The 17,321-nt window shown below is 51.8% G+C and overlaps 1 protein-coding gene across 1 annotated transcript in view; it reads left to right on the plus strand.

The window, feature by feature from the left end:
• Positions 1-322: 322 nt before the first annotated feature.
• The window catches only part of FTJAE_9952 (uncharacterized protein), a gene marked incomplete at both ends in the record, with an annotated part of 19,939 nt that continues 2,940 nt past the window's right edge, over positions 323-17,321 (plus strand). Inside the window, 3 exons of the mRNA XM_037356926.1 lie at positions 323-5,258; positions 5,406-17,158; positions 17,274-17,321. The exon at positions 17,274-17,321 is cut by the window's right edge and continues 2,940 nt beyond it. Coding sequence (XP_037202974.1) covers positions 323-5,258; positions 5,406-17,158; positions 17,274-17,321 — 16,737 coding nt within the window. The remainder of the gene's footprint in view (positions 5,259-5,405; positions 17,159-17,273) is intronic.

Genomic DNA, 17,321 nt, shown 5'->3' on the forward strand with positions numbered 1-17,321 from the left:
TAATTCAGGAACAGAACCTCTGGAGTAAAATGAGACAGAATGCAGAGATGTAACCAAGACAGACTCGTCGTGGAGCAAGCCACGAATTGGCTGTGTGTCTCTTATGACGTCTTCCTGAGCGCGCCGAAAACAACCAACGCGTTCCAGGACAAGCAAGTTCCATCGGAGAATGAAGCCAGATGAATAGCATAACCGGTTTTGGATGACCGCTCAGTACTCATAAGTGACCAAGAAGCCCTGGGGTAAAGGTTTGAGCATATCATGAATATTATTGAATACACACATCATTCTACTAGTTACCAGTTGTGAAGTTACCTACGCAATGTGGTTATCACGAGGGCTGCTAGCCTCGACGCTCGTCTTGGCCGTCAAAGCACAGGACAATGGTATCGAGGATGCGGCAATACGCATTGCGTCGGGATTTGCAGCGACTCTCATCCAAAATGAATTTACTACCTTGCAAGGGGATACCGGGAATGACGGCAATCCCGGGCAACTGTTTGGTGCGACAAATCTCGATAAACCTGAGACAGGCGCAGATGGTGGTGCCAACAATATCCCCATTACCCAGCAACCTGTAGGGCAACCATCAATCGCTACATACACACATCAAGGCACACTATTTCCAGTCACCCTACTTCCCCATCCTGTTATCACTATTCCTCCGTCGAGCAACGACCCCTATGAGCGAATCATCCAAGCCTACACGGGGGGCGCTGATGCCTCTACGAAGCAAGAAATCACGGTTGCTGAGCCGAGCGGCACCCAGCCAGGCACCATCATTGTGGATGTGCCCGGTACAGCATATTCGTCCTTTTCATCAGGTCAACCTGGTGCGCTGACTATTCCACCTTCGAACGATAACCCGACGGCGACGATTATATCTGCGCTACCTAGCGGTGTCGCTATCACAGGCGATGCTACGAGGACTGTGCCAGCAAACGGGAACAACCCTGCAACTGTTGTGATTCAGACCCCATGGGCAGACGTACCACCAAGCACCATTGGTGCTGGTGCTGATGCTGGTCCTGGGGCTGGGGCTGATGGTGGCTCTGTTACTGGCTCTGGTACTGGCGGCTTTAATGCTGGCTCTGATGCTGGCGGTGCTCCTGGTGATGCTGGTGCTGGCGCTGATGGCAGTGCTGGAGATATCGGCGGAGACAGTTCTTCAGACGTCTTGGTCATCCAGACGTATACGGGCACCGAGTATATCACACAGGCGCGAGTAACCACAGTTGCTGGCCCTGGAGGTGTTCCAACCAAGCTTGTTCAGGTCCCAGGCAACCAGAACCCTGGTAGCGCTGTCACAATCCCTCCAAGTGATGGTAGCCGTTTCACAACAATTATTGGACCATATACTGGAGCCACGCCTATCTCCACACCCATCACTACCCTCATTCCCACTTCGGCTGGAAAAGATGGGACCATCATCATTCAAACCCCCAACCCCTCGAGCACGGGTAGTGGTAGTGGAAGCGGAGATGGCAACCTGCCTCAGAACCAGCCTCAAATTATTCCGCCAAGTGGCGACAACCCGTATTCTACGATCCTGCGACCACACGACGGACCGATCACCAAGCCTATTACCTATACTATACCGCCTTCTGGCACAAATCCCGGGACAGTTATCATCGAGACACCGGCTGTACGTGCAGGGCAAGAGGGCATTACTCTTCCACCTGATCCCAATAGTGGCTACATCACCATCGTTAAGCAGCCTGGAAGTGTCATTACAGCTCCGAAAACCATCACGATCTCACCTAGCGGAGGCCAGCCGGGCACCATTGTCATTGAGACTCCTGTCGCTACTCAGCCAGGAAATGCCGAGATTACAATTCCACCTGGTGCTGATGGATCCTACATCACTATCATCCGGAGCCCTACTGGTACTAATGTCCTTACGGCCCCTACGACCATCACCATGTCAGGTGCCTCAGGCCAGCCTGGAACCGTTATCATCGAAACCCCTGGCTCTTCTGGTGGTGATAGCACGATCACCCGAGCCGCTGGTGACCCTTTTACTCTCTCTCCAGGGGCAGGCAGTAAATATGTTACTGTCTTTCGACCCCATAGTGGTGATCCTATCTCAGTACCAATCACACTTACCCAGGAAGGACAAAACGGTCAGCCAGGTACCGTCGTCATTGAAACGCCTGATCCGACTTCAAATGCTCCTGGTAGCGGACCAATCACTATTCCAGCAGGCGGTGACAGTCCTTACGTAACTATTTACAAGCCGCATACAGGTAGTCCGATTGACAAGCCTATCACGGTCACGATCCCCCCAAGTGGCACGAATCCAGGGACCATTATTGTTGAAACTCCGACGCCCGAAACGCCAATTGGTCAAAATGCTGTTACTTCGGCAGTGACGGATGGTGGACAGGTCAATGTTACGCCTGTCAAGAATAACCCCTACGTCACCGTCTATAAACCGCATACGGGTGATCCTATCACGGCGCCTATCACTATTACCCAGTCACCCTCGAATGGGCAACCAGGAACTATTATCATCGAGACGCAAGGGCCTATCACCATAAAGCCTACTACTGCTGGAGGTACGGCCACAATCTATACTCCTGGAACTGCCCTTGGTACCACGATCACGAAAATCATCACTCTGGTAGCCTCAGGAGGTTCGCAATCTACTGCAGTTGTCATCGAGACACCGCCGGTCAGGACTCAGCCTACAACACAACAAGGTAGCCTTGGTATAAGTAGATTTGTCACAGTCACTTCCGAGTATACTGGTACAGATCTCACGGCAGTTATGACTTCCATGGTACCCGGATCAGGAACAAACCCAGGAACGGTCTACATCATAACACCACCAGCAGTGAGGTTCAACCCTACATCGAGTGCACCTGGAAGCACAGTCACGGGTGGCGATAATTATATCACTATCTACAAGCCATTTCCTGGGCCAGGTATAATTAATACGCCAATCACCATCACGCAAGCTACTCCATCTCGTGGTCAACCTGGCACTATCATCATTGAGACTCCGACGGCGCAGACTCCTGTTACTACTCCATTTCCCAGTCCAAGCACCACGCAAGGGTCTAATGGTCTTGTGACCGTTTTCCTTCCTTTCCCAGGTCCAGGCGTGATTACTACGTCTTATACCAGGACACTGTCTGGAACGGTATACATCACAACTCCCGCAGTGTTGCCTACATCTATAAATGTGCAACTTAGGCCAAGTACTACATCAGGATTCGATGGCTTAGTGACCGTTTTCTTCCCCTTCCCCGGTCCAGGTGTAATTACTGCATCTTATACCAGGACACTATCTGGAACGGTGTACATTACGACTCCAGCGCTATTGCCTACATCTGCAACCTTGCTACTTAATCCTAGTACTACACAAGGATCCAATGGCTATGTGACTGTATTCCTGCCTTTCACTGGTACCGGCACGATCACAGCGCCCATCACGAGCACCCAGGCTCCCTCTGGTAACCAGCCCGGCACTGTCTTTATCACAACCCCAGCGCCTTTACCAGCAACTAGTCAGCAAAATCTAGCAAGCACTACTTTAGGCAACGATGGTTATGTGACAGTATTAATCCCTTTCCCGGGGCCTGGCCAGATCACTGCGCCTATTACCAGGACTCAGCCTCCTTCGGGAGGCCAACCTGGTACTGTCTTCATCACCACGCCTTCTGCTCCTGCGGTTAATACGCCACAACAGCAGAACCAACTTGGTAGTCCTACATCAGGTGCTGATGGCTATATCACTGTTTTCCTTCCGTTCCCAGGACCAGGGGCTATAACAGCACCCATCACTAGCACCCAAGCTCCTTCTGGTGGCAATCCTGGAACGGTTTACATCACAACCCCTGCACCTCAAGCTACTCCGCAGAACGTTCCAGGTGCTGGCCAGTATGTGACGGTGTTCTTCCCGTTTCCTGGTCCTGGTGTTATTACTGAACCTATTACTCGCACACAGGCGGCACCATCTGGCGGTAATCCGGGAACAGTTTTCATCACCACGCCAGCCCCTCCAACTCCTACTCAACAGACTCCTGTATTGACTACGGATAACTATATAACTGTCCAGACGCCTTTTCCAGGTCCTGGAGTTATCACCGTACCTATCACAATCACAAAGCCACCGTCATCCGGCCAACCTGGAACCATTCTCATACAAACGCCTCCACCGGTTTCCAGCACTGATAGCTACGTTACAATATATAGACCATATCCTGGACCTGGAACTATTACGGTAGCGGTTACCTTGACACAGGCCCCTTCAAATGGCCAGCTAGGCACTGTATTCATCGAAACCCAACCGATCAGTCTCCCAAGTTCGGCTTCTCCCATCACGATTCCCCCCAATCCAACTGGGACTTACGTAACAGTTTACCGGCCATACCCAGGACCAGGGCACATCAACTCCCCTGTCTCCTATACCCAAGCACCCGTGTCTGGCCAGCCAGGAACAGTTATTATCGAGACGCCTAATCCAAACGCAAATACCGCTACCCAAACTGGCCCAGTTACGGTTCCGACAGGAGAAAATAACCCGTACGTCACTGTATACAAGTCATACCCTGGTCCTGGTAATATTAACCGCCCAATTACCATTACTGCTGTTACTCCCTCGGGTGGCCAGCCAGGGACGGTCATCATTGAAACCCCACATCCTGAGACCATTGTTGCAAGTTCTACGGTGACGCTTCCCTCTGGGCCCGATGCTTCATATGTCACTATTTTACGTCCTCATACAGGAATCGCGAGAATTGACGGGACTTCCGGACCTGCAACAATTACGACTATTGCGCCTGAAAACGGCCAGCCAGGTACTGTTATCATCGAGACTCCCATCGTGCCCGAGTCTGTGATAGTGCCTACGCTTGCAGATTCGACAACGGGTGCAGATTCGCAGAATACTCCTGTGTATCACACGGTATATCGGCCAAACAGTGGCCCCAGCCGTATCACGGCTCCCGTCACAATCAGTACGATTGAGCCGACAGTAGGACAGCCAGGTACTGTTATTGTTGAAACGCCAGACCAAGACCTAGCTCCTATTACTACGTCCTCCGGGCCTGGCGCCATTTACATCACTGTGTATCAGCCTTGCACACGAACAGAAAGGATAACAGAGCCAGTCACTGTCACAACTATTCCACCAATCAACAACAAGCCAGGCACAGTCGTCATCGAGACTCCAGGCCAGCAAGCGCCGGCTACGACTCATACCCCTGGCCCTGTTTCCTATGTAACCATCACCAAGCCTTATACTGGGACAGGTAGGTCGGAAGACATGCTAACAACTACTATCCCTCCCCAAGGCGACCAGCCTGGTACAGTTATCATTGAACCTGCGTCGACCCCCTTGCCCTCTGTCCCCATCCCCAGTTTGTTCGTAACTATTACTAGACTCTATACTGGACCAGGTAAGATTACAGAACCAGTTACAACCACTATCGCTGGCCAGGACAATCAACCCGGTACAGTCATCGTTGAGACCCCTGGTCGGGAATCGGCTCCTGTCGCAACCAACACCGAAGCTTCATTTCTCAGCATTTCTAGACCCTACACGGGAACAGACCAGATCACAGCCCCTGTTGTTACTACTGTTCCTCCTCGGGATAGTCAACCTGGAACCGTTATCTTTGAGACGCAGGCTCCATTTGCCACTATCTACCACCCATACACAGGATCAGATCAAATCACAGGCCCAGTTACTGTATCGACGATTGCTCCCGCGGGGGATAAACCTGGCACTATTATCGTCGAGACGCCTGGAGGAGGTGCTGAATTCACGACTACTCTCCCTGCACTGTCCTATGTCACTTCATCAGTCCTGTATACTGGCGACGTTCAGATCACGGCACCAACAGTGCTTACCACGATTCCCCCCGACGGTAACCAACCAGGAACTGTTGTCATAGGAACACCAGGGTCTTATGCCACAAGCACAACGGTTTACATGGGATCTGAATCAATCACTGGACCAACAGCTCTTACGACTATCCAACCACACGGTACACAGGCTGGTGTAGTGGTGATTGCGATACCTCCTTATATCACGACCACCGCTCCATACACTGGAACTAGCCAGATAACGGCACCTATTACTGTTACTGCTGTCAGTCCACAGGGGGACCAGCCTGGAACTGTGGTTGTCGAGACACAAGCTCCTTTCGTGACAGTTTATCGCCCACATACTGGACCCAGCCGTATCAATGCAGCAACCACCGTCGCAATCATTCCTCCTTCTGGAAAGCAACCTGGAACCATTATAGTCGAAACACCAGGTTCGGAGCCTCCTGTAACGACAACACCTCCGAGCCCGTCATACAACACAGTCTATGAGCAATACTCAGGCACTGATGATATGACCGCGCCGTCGGCCAAGACCACTATCGAGCCTCAAGGTGACCAACCTGGTACCGTAATTTTCGAGACTCCCGGCCAGAAGCTTGCTCCTACAAGTGCTGCTCTCCCGGCTACTTACGTCAATGTCTATCAGCCACACACTGGTCCGGACAGTATCACAGCACCTGTGACCATCAGCGATATTCCTCCTCAAGGGGGGCGGCCCGGTACATACATCATTGAAACACCTGGTGCAAAGCCAGCTATCACGTCTATCCACTCCGAACATTCCTACGTAACTTTATATCAACCCAACACTGGCGATGGAACGATAACAGAGCCAGCCACTATCACTACTCTACCCCCTCAGGGTGACCAGCCAGGAACTGTCGTTATTGAGACTCCGGGATCAGAACCACCTGTGACCGTTGGACCTTCTGCAGAACACCCCTACGAGACGAGATATCGACCCCATACTGGTTCGCAACAGATCAAGACCCCTGTCGCAGTTACCACTATCGCCCCTCAAGGAGGTCAACCCGGTACCGTGATCGTCGAAACGCCAGATTCAGAGTCAGCAACTTCACCGTTATCCCCCCAACCATCGTATCTCACAATCTATCGACCTGGCACGGGGGTAGACAAGATTACGACTCCAGTTGTAGTTACAACCATTGAGCCACAAGGAGGTCAGCCTGGGACAGTCATAGTTGAGACTCCTGGGTCCCAGCCTCCTATCACATCAGGACCTGCATTAGCATCTGAGTCTTCCTATATCACAATCTATACCCCACATACGGGTATAGGGGATATAGTTGCTCCTGTTACACTCACCACTATTCCAGGACAATCGGGTCAACCGGGCACTGTGATTATTGAGACTCCCGGTTCCCAACCTCCTGTTACTTCAAAACCCTCAATGGGGTCTGCAACCTTTTACATCACAGTTTATAGACCTCATACCGGCACAGAACCTATTACAACACCTGTGACGATCACAGAAACCCCAGGGGACAACAGCCAGCCAGGTACGGTCATCATTGAGACACCTGGATCCGGACCAACTTTCACCCTAGCACCATCCGCTCCTTATATCACCATCTATGAACCTTACACAGGCACGGGCAAAATCACAGGAGAGATCACTCGCACAGCGGCTCTTCCACAAGGAGACCAGCCAGGCACTTTGATCATCGAAACCCCCGGTCCACATACTGAGAACAAGGGGGCTATTCCTCTCACAGTCTCCGCTGGAGATGATGGTTATGTGACTATCTTCAAACCCTATACAGGCACTGACCCTATCACAGCGCCTCTTACGACTACAGTCCCTCCCTCAGGCGGTCAATTGGGCACTATTATTGTTGAGACTCCAGTGCCCGAGACAGAACACAGTAGTGGTGATGGCACTCCCCCGTTGACTCTGCCTCCAGGAGACGATAAGTATGCCACAATCTTGAGACCTCACACAGGCCCTGGATTGATTACTCAACCTGTCACTATTTCCACCATCGCCCCATCAGCAGGTCAACTTGGTACTTTCATCATCGAGACTCCAGAGCCTGAAACAGGCGCTGAGTCCACGCCCACAACAACATCTGCACATGGCAATGTCTACGTGACTATCTACAGACCATATACTGGTACTGCCCAAATTACTGCTCCTATTACCATTACAACGTCTGCTCCAGGATCAGATATTGGAACAGTGATCATCGAGACCCTGGCACCTACGACCGCTAGTGTTATCTATGTGACCATCCATAGACCATACACTGGCACAGAACATATTACTGAGCCAACGACTACAACCATAGCTCCTATATCTGGGACAGGTACTGTTATCATTGAGACTCCGACCACTGAGCCAACCACAGAGAGTCCGGTATCAACCTCACCGGCGACCACTATTCCCCTTAGCGATGAGAGCCACAACTCGACTATCATCAGACCATATTCCGGTACGGAATCGATCACGGGTCCCTTGACCAAGTATCTACGACCCACTGCTGCAGAAGGGCCTGGTACCATCGTGATTGAGACCCCTGTGGACGCGACTACAGCGAGGGCTCAGCCATCGGATGAAGCAAGTTCTTATGCACAAACCAACGTTTTACCTAGCGACGGAGCCCCGAACGTCACTGTTGTCCGTGAGCATACAGGGACAGACATTGTCACAGCTCCGATTACCTTGTTTGAGCCGCCTAGTGCATCTGGTCAGCCTGGTACTGTTATCATTGAGACTCCAGCCTCTAAGCCAGTCGACGCCAACGTTACCGTTTATACTTTGGCTCCACCGGGTGTCAAAACTCCCATTACCAGCTACAAGCTACCCGGCAATACAGGAGAGCCTGGAACTGTCTTTATCCAGACTGTTCCTTCAGAGCCAGCTCCTATGGGCGCAAATGTGACCATTACAAGAGAGGAATATTCCGGCCTTTTGGGTCCTTTTACTACATATCTGCCTCCAGGAGCATCAGGCGACCCTGGTACTTTTCTCATCGACTTGCCTGCTGGAAGACCTTCTCACATCACCTCTGACGGTCCTATAACTATCTCAGTTGGCACTGCGATGATTGAGGCTTCCACTGCTTCGTCAGAGCAAGGAGACGTTGCCGCGTCTCCCCGCCCGTTGACGGATGGCAAGCCAGGTGTCACTATCCCTCCCAGCTCCAACAACCCCAACATAACAATCATCAGGCCTTATCCTGGACCAGGCGTAATTACTGAGCCCATCACTCGATATCTTCCTCCCACTGCTGCTGGAGAGCCTGGTACAGTAGTGATTGAAACCAACGCTTCGGATAATCCTGGGCCTACGACCAATAATCCCGAGATTACTCTGCCTCCTACGTCCCAGAGTCCCAATACGACTGTTATCCGACCTTATCCTGGACCAGGTTCAATCACTGAGCCCATCACTCGATACATTCCTCCCACTGCTGCTGGAGAGCCTGGTACGATTGTGATCGAAACACAGTCAACTGATGCATCTGATACTTCTACCGAGACCGGGTTTACAGAAGAGCCATCTGCTATCACACTATCTGCCAGTCACGGTCGCCCGAACATCACCATCACCAGGGGCGTTACCGGATCTGAAGTAGCCAATGGCCCTGTCACGAGATACATTGAACCGACCAAGTCAGGCGAGCCGGGTACCATACTCATTGAAACCCCTGTTGCTTCTGAACCAGGCAGCTTACCCGAGTCCCAAGAACCTGCAGGTGGATCGCTTTCGATCTCCGCGGTCCCTTCAACTCCCGAGGATTCGTTGGGCTCGACAAGCTCCAACCCCAATGCAGTTACCGTCACTCCCAGTGATGCTCACAATGACGTGACAGTACTTGAGCCTAACACGAAGTTCCCGGATGCGATAGAGAATGTTACGCAAATAATCCCTCCCTCTGACGGAAATCCCGGAACCAAGATCATTTACACCCCAATCGATACTTCGTCAGTCAAAGAAGCATCGCCAGGTGCATCTGGTACTGCGAACTTTGTTACGGTGAGCGCCACAGTCACCATTCCCGGTGACCCCTCTACTCGAACAGGCGTGAGGTCGAGCCCTGGTGCTGAGCCTACTACCACCGGCAAGGAGATAAACACTATCATCATCCCGCCTAGTGGAACGGAGCCGGGAACCGTTGTCCTTCAAACTAGTGTCTATCTGGATCAAACGTTGGCTGAGCACGGGAATGTTACTATTACGAGAGCGGCTCCTGCGGGTATCACTAAGGTTTTGACAACCTATGCGCCGCCAGCTGTATCTACGGATCCTGGTACCTTTATCATCGAGGTCCCCGACTACAACGTCACTATCACACGGCAGGCAACGAACTCGATTGAGAGCCCTTTTACAACTTACTTTCCTCCAGGATCCCAGGGCGATCCAGGCACAGTTGTCATCGAGGTGCCAAGCTATCGCGATACCACAGGATCTCAAGTATCGCTACCAGCTTCGGGTCTGCCCAGCACTGAAGTTGCTGCCCCTGGCCCTGGGAATACAACCATCTACAGTGGCGTTTCAGGAAGTGTGTTCAAGACTATCTACTATCGTCCTACCAACTCAGGCGAACGGGGGACTGTCGTCGTTCAAACACCAGCTGAGTCCCCTGAGAGGACTAATGGAGAATCACCGACATCCACAGCGGCCGGAGTGCGAACGAATACCACCATCTACACTGCGGGCTCTGGTACTGTCGGAACGACTTCCTTTATCGAGGCTACTGTTCCTGGCGAGCCGGATACAGTCTTAATCCAGACACCTGCTACTGTTTTGAAACAAGATGCTTCTTCGGCCGGTCACTACACCACTGTGTTTGCTGTTGGCACTGGATCAGCCCCCAGAACGACCACTATTCCTGCCACTGCATCAGGAGAGCCAGACACGATCTTGATCCAGACACCTGCTACTGGTTTGAAACAAGATGCTTCTTCGGCCGGTCGTTACACCACTATTTTTACCGGTGGTGCTGGAACAGCGACCAGAACGACCACCATTTCTGCTACTGGACCTGGCGAGCCGGACACCATCCTGATTATCACACCTACCGGTGATGCCGTGTCGACCTCACCTCCTCGTGATGTTGCCAACGTTACAATTTCTCGAGGCGGCCTAGGGTCGGTCCTTACCACTATCTACCAGCCTGCTACAGCCTCGAATGAACCAGGAACAGTCATAATAGAGACTCCCACTGGTTCTTTCGAGACTCCAAAGATTGCAGCAGCCGGTACCAACGTAACTGTGTACAGTGGTGGGCCTGTCACCGCAACTCGCACTACCTACATCCCCCCTACAGCTTCGGATGATGCGGGCACTGTCATCATCGAAACACCGGATGGATCGACTGCTTCTGAAACAGGTGTCGGTAATATTACCATATACACTGGCGTTTCTGGCACAGCCACAAAGACAAGGTTCATTCCTGCCACGGTCACAGGCGATCCTGGAACCATCCTTATCGAAACCCCTACTGGCTCTTCTGATCCTCAAGCAGGTGTCAGTAACATCACCGTCTACACTGGTTTTGCTGGGACGACTGTGCGAACAACCTTCATCCCAGGAAGGGCGTCAGATGAGCCAGGAACTGTCATGGTCGAGACGCCAACTGGTCTTGCTGATTCTTCAAGCGCGGCAACTGCACCTGAAAATGTCACTGTCTATACAGGATATTCAGGTTCTGCAACAGAGACACGATACATCCCACCGACAAGGTCTGGAGAGGCTGGCACCATTGTCATCGAGACGCCAATTGGCGGCTCTGTAGACAAGGAAACAAGTTCAGGCGGCCTCTCAGATTCATCCACGGGAACTGTTGTATCTCCACAGCAGAGGGAAAACACTACCGTATATATCGTTGGTCCTGTTGCCGCTCCGCAGACCAAATATATGCCAGCTACAGCACCAGGCGAACCAGACACTATCTTGATTCAAACACCCACTGATAGCATCGATACTGGAAGTGGTACCAGCGCACCTATCCCTGGTGCAGCAAAGCCTAATGTTACAATTTACAGCGCCGGCGCAGGGACGGACACTTCGCCTATCTATCTTCCTCCCGCTTCTTCAGGTGAAGCGGGAACAATCATTATTCTGACTCCAACAGGCTCGGCTGCCCAAGATGCCACCAGCACAGGAAAAGAATCGCAACCTCCTAGCGCCAGGAATGTCACCGTGACTAGACCCGCACTGGGTTCCATCACGAGCATATACACGACTTATATGCCTCCAGGTTCTCCCGGTGATCCGGGCACGGTTATCGTCGAAACTCCTAACTTCAACGTTACTATCACGAGACAAGCCCCTGCATCAGTGACAAGCGTTCGCATGTCATACCTGGCTCCCGGTGCTATCGGTGACCCAGGAACAGTCATCATGGAGACGCCTAACAACGATTACAACGTCACGGTTACAAGAGCTGCACCTGCATCTGTAACTAGTATGTATACAACCTATGCTCCTCCAGGGACTCCAGGCGATCCTGGTACTATCATTGTCGAGACACCCAATGCTGTTGACAACGCCTACAATGTTACGATTACAAGAGCTGCTCCAGCCTCAGTCACGAGTTTACATACAACTTACATCCCTCCAGGTGCCTCCGGAGATCCTGGTACAGTTATCGTTGAGACACCAGCTCAAGCCTACAACGTGACTACTACACGCGGGGCCTCAGTCACTGCGCCACTTACAACCTACATAGCCGCAGCATCCCCAGGCGACCCCGGCACGATTCTGATTGAAACCCCCGACTATAACACGACCATCACTCGCGAGGCACCTATTTCTGTGACAAGCCTGCGAACGATATACAGTCCCCCAGGAGGCGTAGGTGATCCTGGTACTGTGATCGTTGAGACGCCCAGAAATGAGTATAATGTTACTATCACCAAGGGTGCTTCCATCACTGTGCCTACAACGATATATTCGCCGCCAGCTACGCCCGGTGATCCAGGCACTATCGTCGTGGAAACCCCAGATTACAACGTCACCGTTACCAGGCAAGGTCCCAAATCGGTTACCACCGTCTTTTCGACCTATCTCCCACCGGGAAGCCCTGGAGACCCAGGTACTGTCATCGTCGAAACGCCTGTTGGACCGTATAATATCACTACAACTCAAGGCGCGTCTACCATCACGGCTCCGTTAACAACCTACTTGCCTCCTAGCTCCCCTGGGGATCCCGGGACTGTCCTCATTGAGACTCCTGACTACAATGTGACAGTTACGAGAAAGGCAACTGATTCTGGCTCAGACACTGTTACCAGTTATAACCCCCCAGCCACTCCCGGCGATCCTGGAACAGTTGCCATCATCGTGCCCAACCAACGGGTTGTGTCAACTTCTCAGGACCCTTCAACTTCTGAGCTCGGTCAAAACACTACCATCTATACAGCGGGCCCCAGGTCCCTAACCGGTCCTGTAACGTCTTTCATCCCCCCGAAGAGCGCAGGTGACATCGGTACTGTGATCATTGAGACTCCCGGGTCTGCCTCGCAGTTTAACGTGACGACCACCCAAACAGTTCAGACTATCACCGCAATCTATACAACGTTCCTGCCAGCAGGTGCACGGGGCGATCCTGGGACAGTTCTCGTGGAGGTCCCGCCTGAGCGTAACGTAACGGTTACAAAGCAAGGCAATGCCATTACAGCAGCATATACAACCTACTCGCCGCCAGGTGCTGCTGGGGATCCTGGTACTGTCATCATTGGTAGGCCAGCTGACCGTAATGTATCGATCACTTCTATTCAGAGCACCCGAACTGTTCCTTTCACGACGTATCTTCCACCTACTAACCTGGGCGATCCTGGCACTGTCTTGGTTGAGTTACCCCCTGATTCCAACATCACCACTACCAAGACTGTCAGTGACAGGACTGCACCTTACACAACATATGCAGCACCTGCAAACATAGGCGATCCTGGAACTGTTCTTGTTGAAGTTCCAATGACGACAGAGTACAATGTCACCGTTACAAATGTTGCCAGCTCAATCACATCCCCTTACACAAGTTACTCGCCTCCAGCTAACCCAGGAGATCCTGGAACGGTATTTATCGGCCTCCATCCTGACTCCAATATCACCATCACAACTGTTATCAGCAGCAGGACAGCTCCCTATACGACATACCTACCTGCATCAAGTCAGGGAGACCCAGGTACGATTCTCATTGAGGTACCACCCGCCGACAACGTGACCATCACAACGCAGGTTACAGGCCTGGCGGCTCCCTCCACGAAATACGCTCCCCCAGGCAATGCAGGCGGCCAAGGCACAGTTATCGTGGAGTTGCCTGCTGATAGCAACACCAACGTCACGACGACAAAGGAGGTTAGCAGCCGGACTGCACCATTCACAACCTATTCTGCACCCGCGAATAGAGGTGATCCTGGTACCGTTATCATCGAGATGCCTCCTAGCCGCAACGTTACCCTCACAACTCGGATTATGGGTTTAACTGCTGCCTATACTAGTTACTATCCTGCAGCTAGCGCAGGTGACGCAGGAACTGTCATTGTGCAGCTTCCCTCTGATAGTAACACTACGGTCACGACACAAGTGGCCAGTCTCACTCAGCCTTACACAACGTACATGACACCTGCAAGGATAGGTGATCCAGGCACTGTTCTCATAGCAATACCCCCTGACAGGAACACGACAATTACCACAACAGTCGCAACTCGCACCCTTCCATACACTACATATGCGACGCCGGGCAATGTGGGGGATGCGGGCACTGTTATCATTGAGATGCCGCCTGACAGAAACGTTACAGTCACAACTGAAGTGCCTTCTCTTACGAAGCCATTCACGACATACGCATCGCCTGCCAAGGACGGAGATCCAGGCACTGTTATTATCGAGATGCCACCTGAGAGAAATGTTACAGTCACAACTGAAATACCTACTCTCACGGGGATATTCACAACATACGCAGCGGCTGCGAACAAGGGCGATCCAGGTACCGTCATCATAGAGGTGCCGCCTCCGAGGAATACAACAATCACTACAACGATCACTAGTCTGACTACTCCCTACACTACCTATTCTGCTCCAGGCAGTCAAGGATATCCGGGTACTATCATCATCGAAATGCCACCCGAGAGAAATGTCACGACTACGCAGCAAGACGTCGGCACGATCACCAGACTTGCTACAACTTACCTGCCTCCTGCAAATCCTGGTGACCCTGGCACCATTCTCATTGAGGTACCTCGAGAGACCAATACCACCGTTGTGGAGGTTGTTTCTACTATCACACGACCTGTAACGCGGTTTGTTCCGCCAGCAACTCTAGGTGATCCAGGTACTGTTTACCTTGACGTACCGCCAAGCCATACCGTCACGATGACTACTACTGTCAGCACAATCAGTCGACCAACTACGGTATTTGAGACCCCAGCTACGGATGGTGACGCGGCAACAGTACTTGTGGAGATGCCCCCTGAATATAATATCACTACGACGGCAACAGTGCAGTCTATCAGTCGCCCTTTAACCCGGTACTCAACTCCCGCTGAAATCGGCGATCCAGGCACTGTTTTTATCGATCTACCGCCGGAATACAATGTCACAGTGACTACAACAATCCCTACTATTACAAGGCAATCTACAGCATTTGCTCCGGCTGCTACTCAAGGCGACCCTGGTACTGTAATTATCGAGATGCCACCTGCATACAACATCACCACAACACAGACTGTACAGACCATCAGTAGGCCAGCCACTAGCTACTCAGGTCCTACTGTAATTGGCGATCCAGGTACCGTTTTTGTGCTTCTACCTCCAGAGTACAACATCACTATCACAACAACCATCAATACTATCACAAGGCCAGCAACTACCTTTGCCCCTGCAGACATGCAGGGCGATCCAGGCACTGTTATTATTGAACTTCCTCCAGACACCAACACCACAACAACTCAGACAGTCTCGACAATCACAAGGCCTACAACTCGGTATTCCCCTCCTGGCACCCTCGGGATCGGGGACCCTGGAACTGTCTATGTGGACCTACCACCAGAGTATAATATCACAGTCACCAAGACTATCAGTACCATCACGAAACTAATAACTAGCTTTGCTTCGCCAGGTACGCAGGGCGATCCTGGTACCGTCATTGTTGAACTTCCGCCGGACTCTAATGTAACGATATCCTCGACTGTGCCAACTATCAGCCGCCCGGCTACACGGTTTGCTACCCCAGCTGCTGCAGGAGATCCAGGCACTGTTTATATCGATCTGCCGCTAGATTACAACGTAACCACGACTACAACCATCGACTCTATCACTAGAGTCAGAACCACTTATAAACCGGCTGCAACGCAGGGCGATCCGGGAACCATTGTTATCCAAGTCCCTTCTGATTACAACGTAACTACAACCCAGACCGTCAGCACAATTAGCCGGGTTCAGACTACATACTATCCTGCAGGCACGCAAGGGGATCCTAACACAGTCCTTGTGGAGGTTCCGGTGGATTATAATGTAACGACTACAGCAACGGTCAGCTCAATCACGCGGGTTAGAACAACATACAGCCCTGGTGCGACGCAAGGGGATCCGGGTACGGTCATCATCCAGATCCCAGTCGAGTCTAACATCACTACGACTCAAACCATCAGCACAATCAGCCGGGTTCAGACATCCTATTATCCAGCTGGTGTTCAAGGGGACCCCAACACTATTCTGATCCAAGTGCCTATTGACTACACTGTTACCAGTACTGCTACTATAAGCACGATCACTCGGGCTCAAACATCATACTATCCAGCCGCTGTTCAAGGCGATCCCAACACGGTTTTGGTACAGGTGCCTCCTTCGTATAACACCACTAGCACCCAGACTGTTAGCACTATCAGCCGGGTTCAGACATCCTATTACCCAGCTGCTGTTGAAGGAGATCCGAACACTGTTCTTATCCAAGTGCCTGTCGACTACACTGTCACCAGTACCAAGACCATCAGCACGATCACGCAGGCTCAGACATCATACTATCCGGCTGCTGTTCAAGGCGATCCCAACACTCTCCTCGTGCAGGTCCCGCCCCCATACAACATAACAACCACGCAAATCATTTCGACAATCACTATGGCATTTACTATTTATTCTCCGCCATCCAATCCGGGTGATCCCGGCACAATCTTGGTGGAGGTCCCACCATCTCACAATATCACAACAACACAGACTATCAGCACAATCAGTCGGGCCCAAACATCTTATTATCCTGCAGCAAATCTAGGTGATGCCAACACAGTCCTGGTACAAGTTCCAGTCGACCGCAATGTGACTGTAACCCAGACTGTCCCTACTATCTCAAGGGTTACTACGATTTATAATCCTCCAGCCACGCAAGGAGACCCAGGGACCATACTAGTTGAGCTGCCCCCATCCTATAACGTCACGACGACCCAGACAGTGCCTACGATTACAACAGTCGCTACTACCTATGCCTCACCAGCTGTACAAGGCGACCCCGGAACCA

Source organism: Fusarium tjaetaba (assembly GCF_013396195.1).
Source record: "Fusarium tjaetaba strain NRRL 66243 chromosome Unknown NRRL66243_c0000228, whole genome shotgun sequence".
NCBI classification, from domain to species: domain Eukaryota; kingdom Fungi; phylum Ascomycota; class Sordariomycetes; order Hypocreales; family Nectriaceae; genus Fusarium; species Fusarium tjaetaba.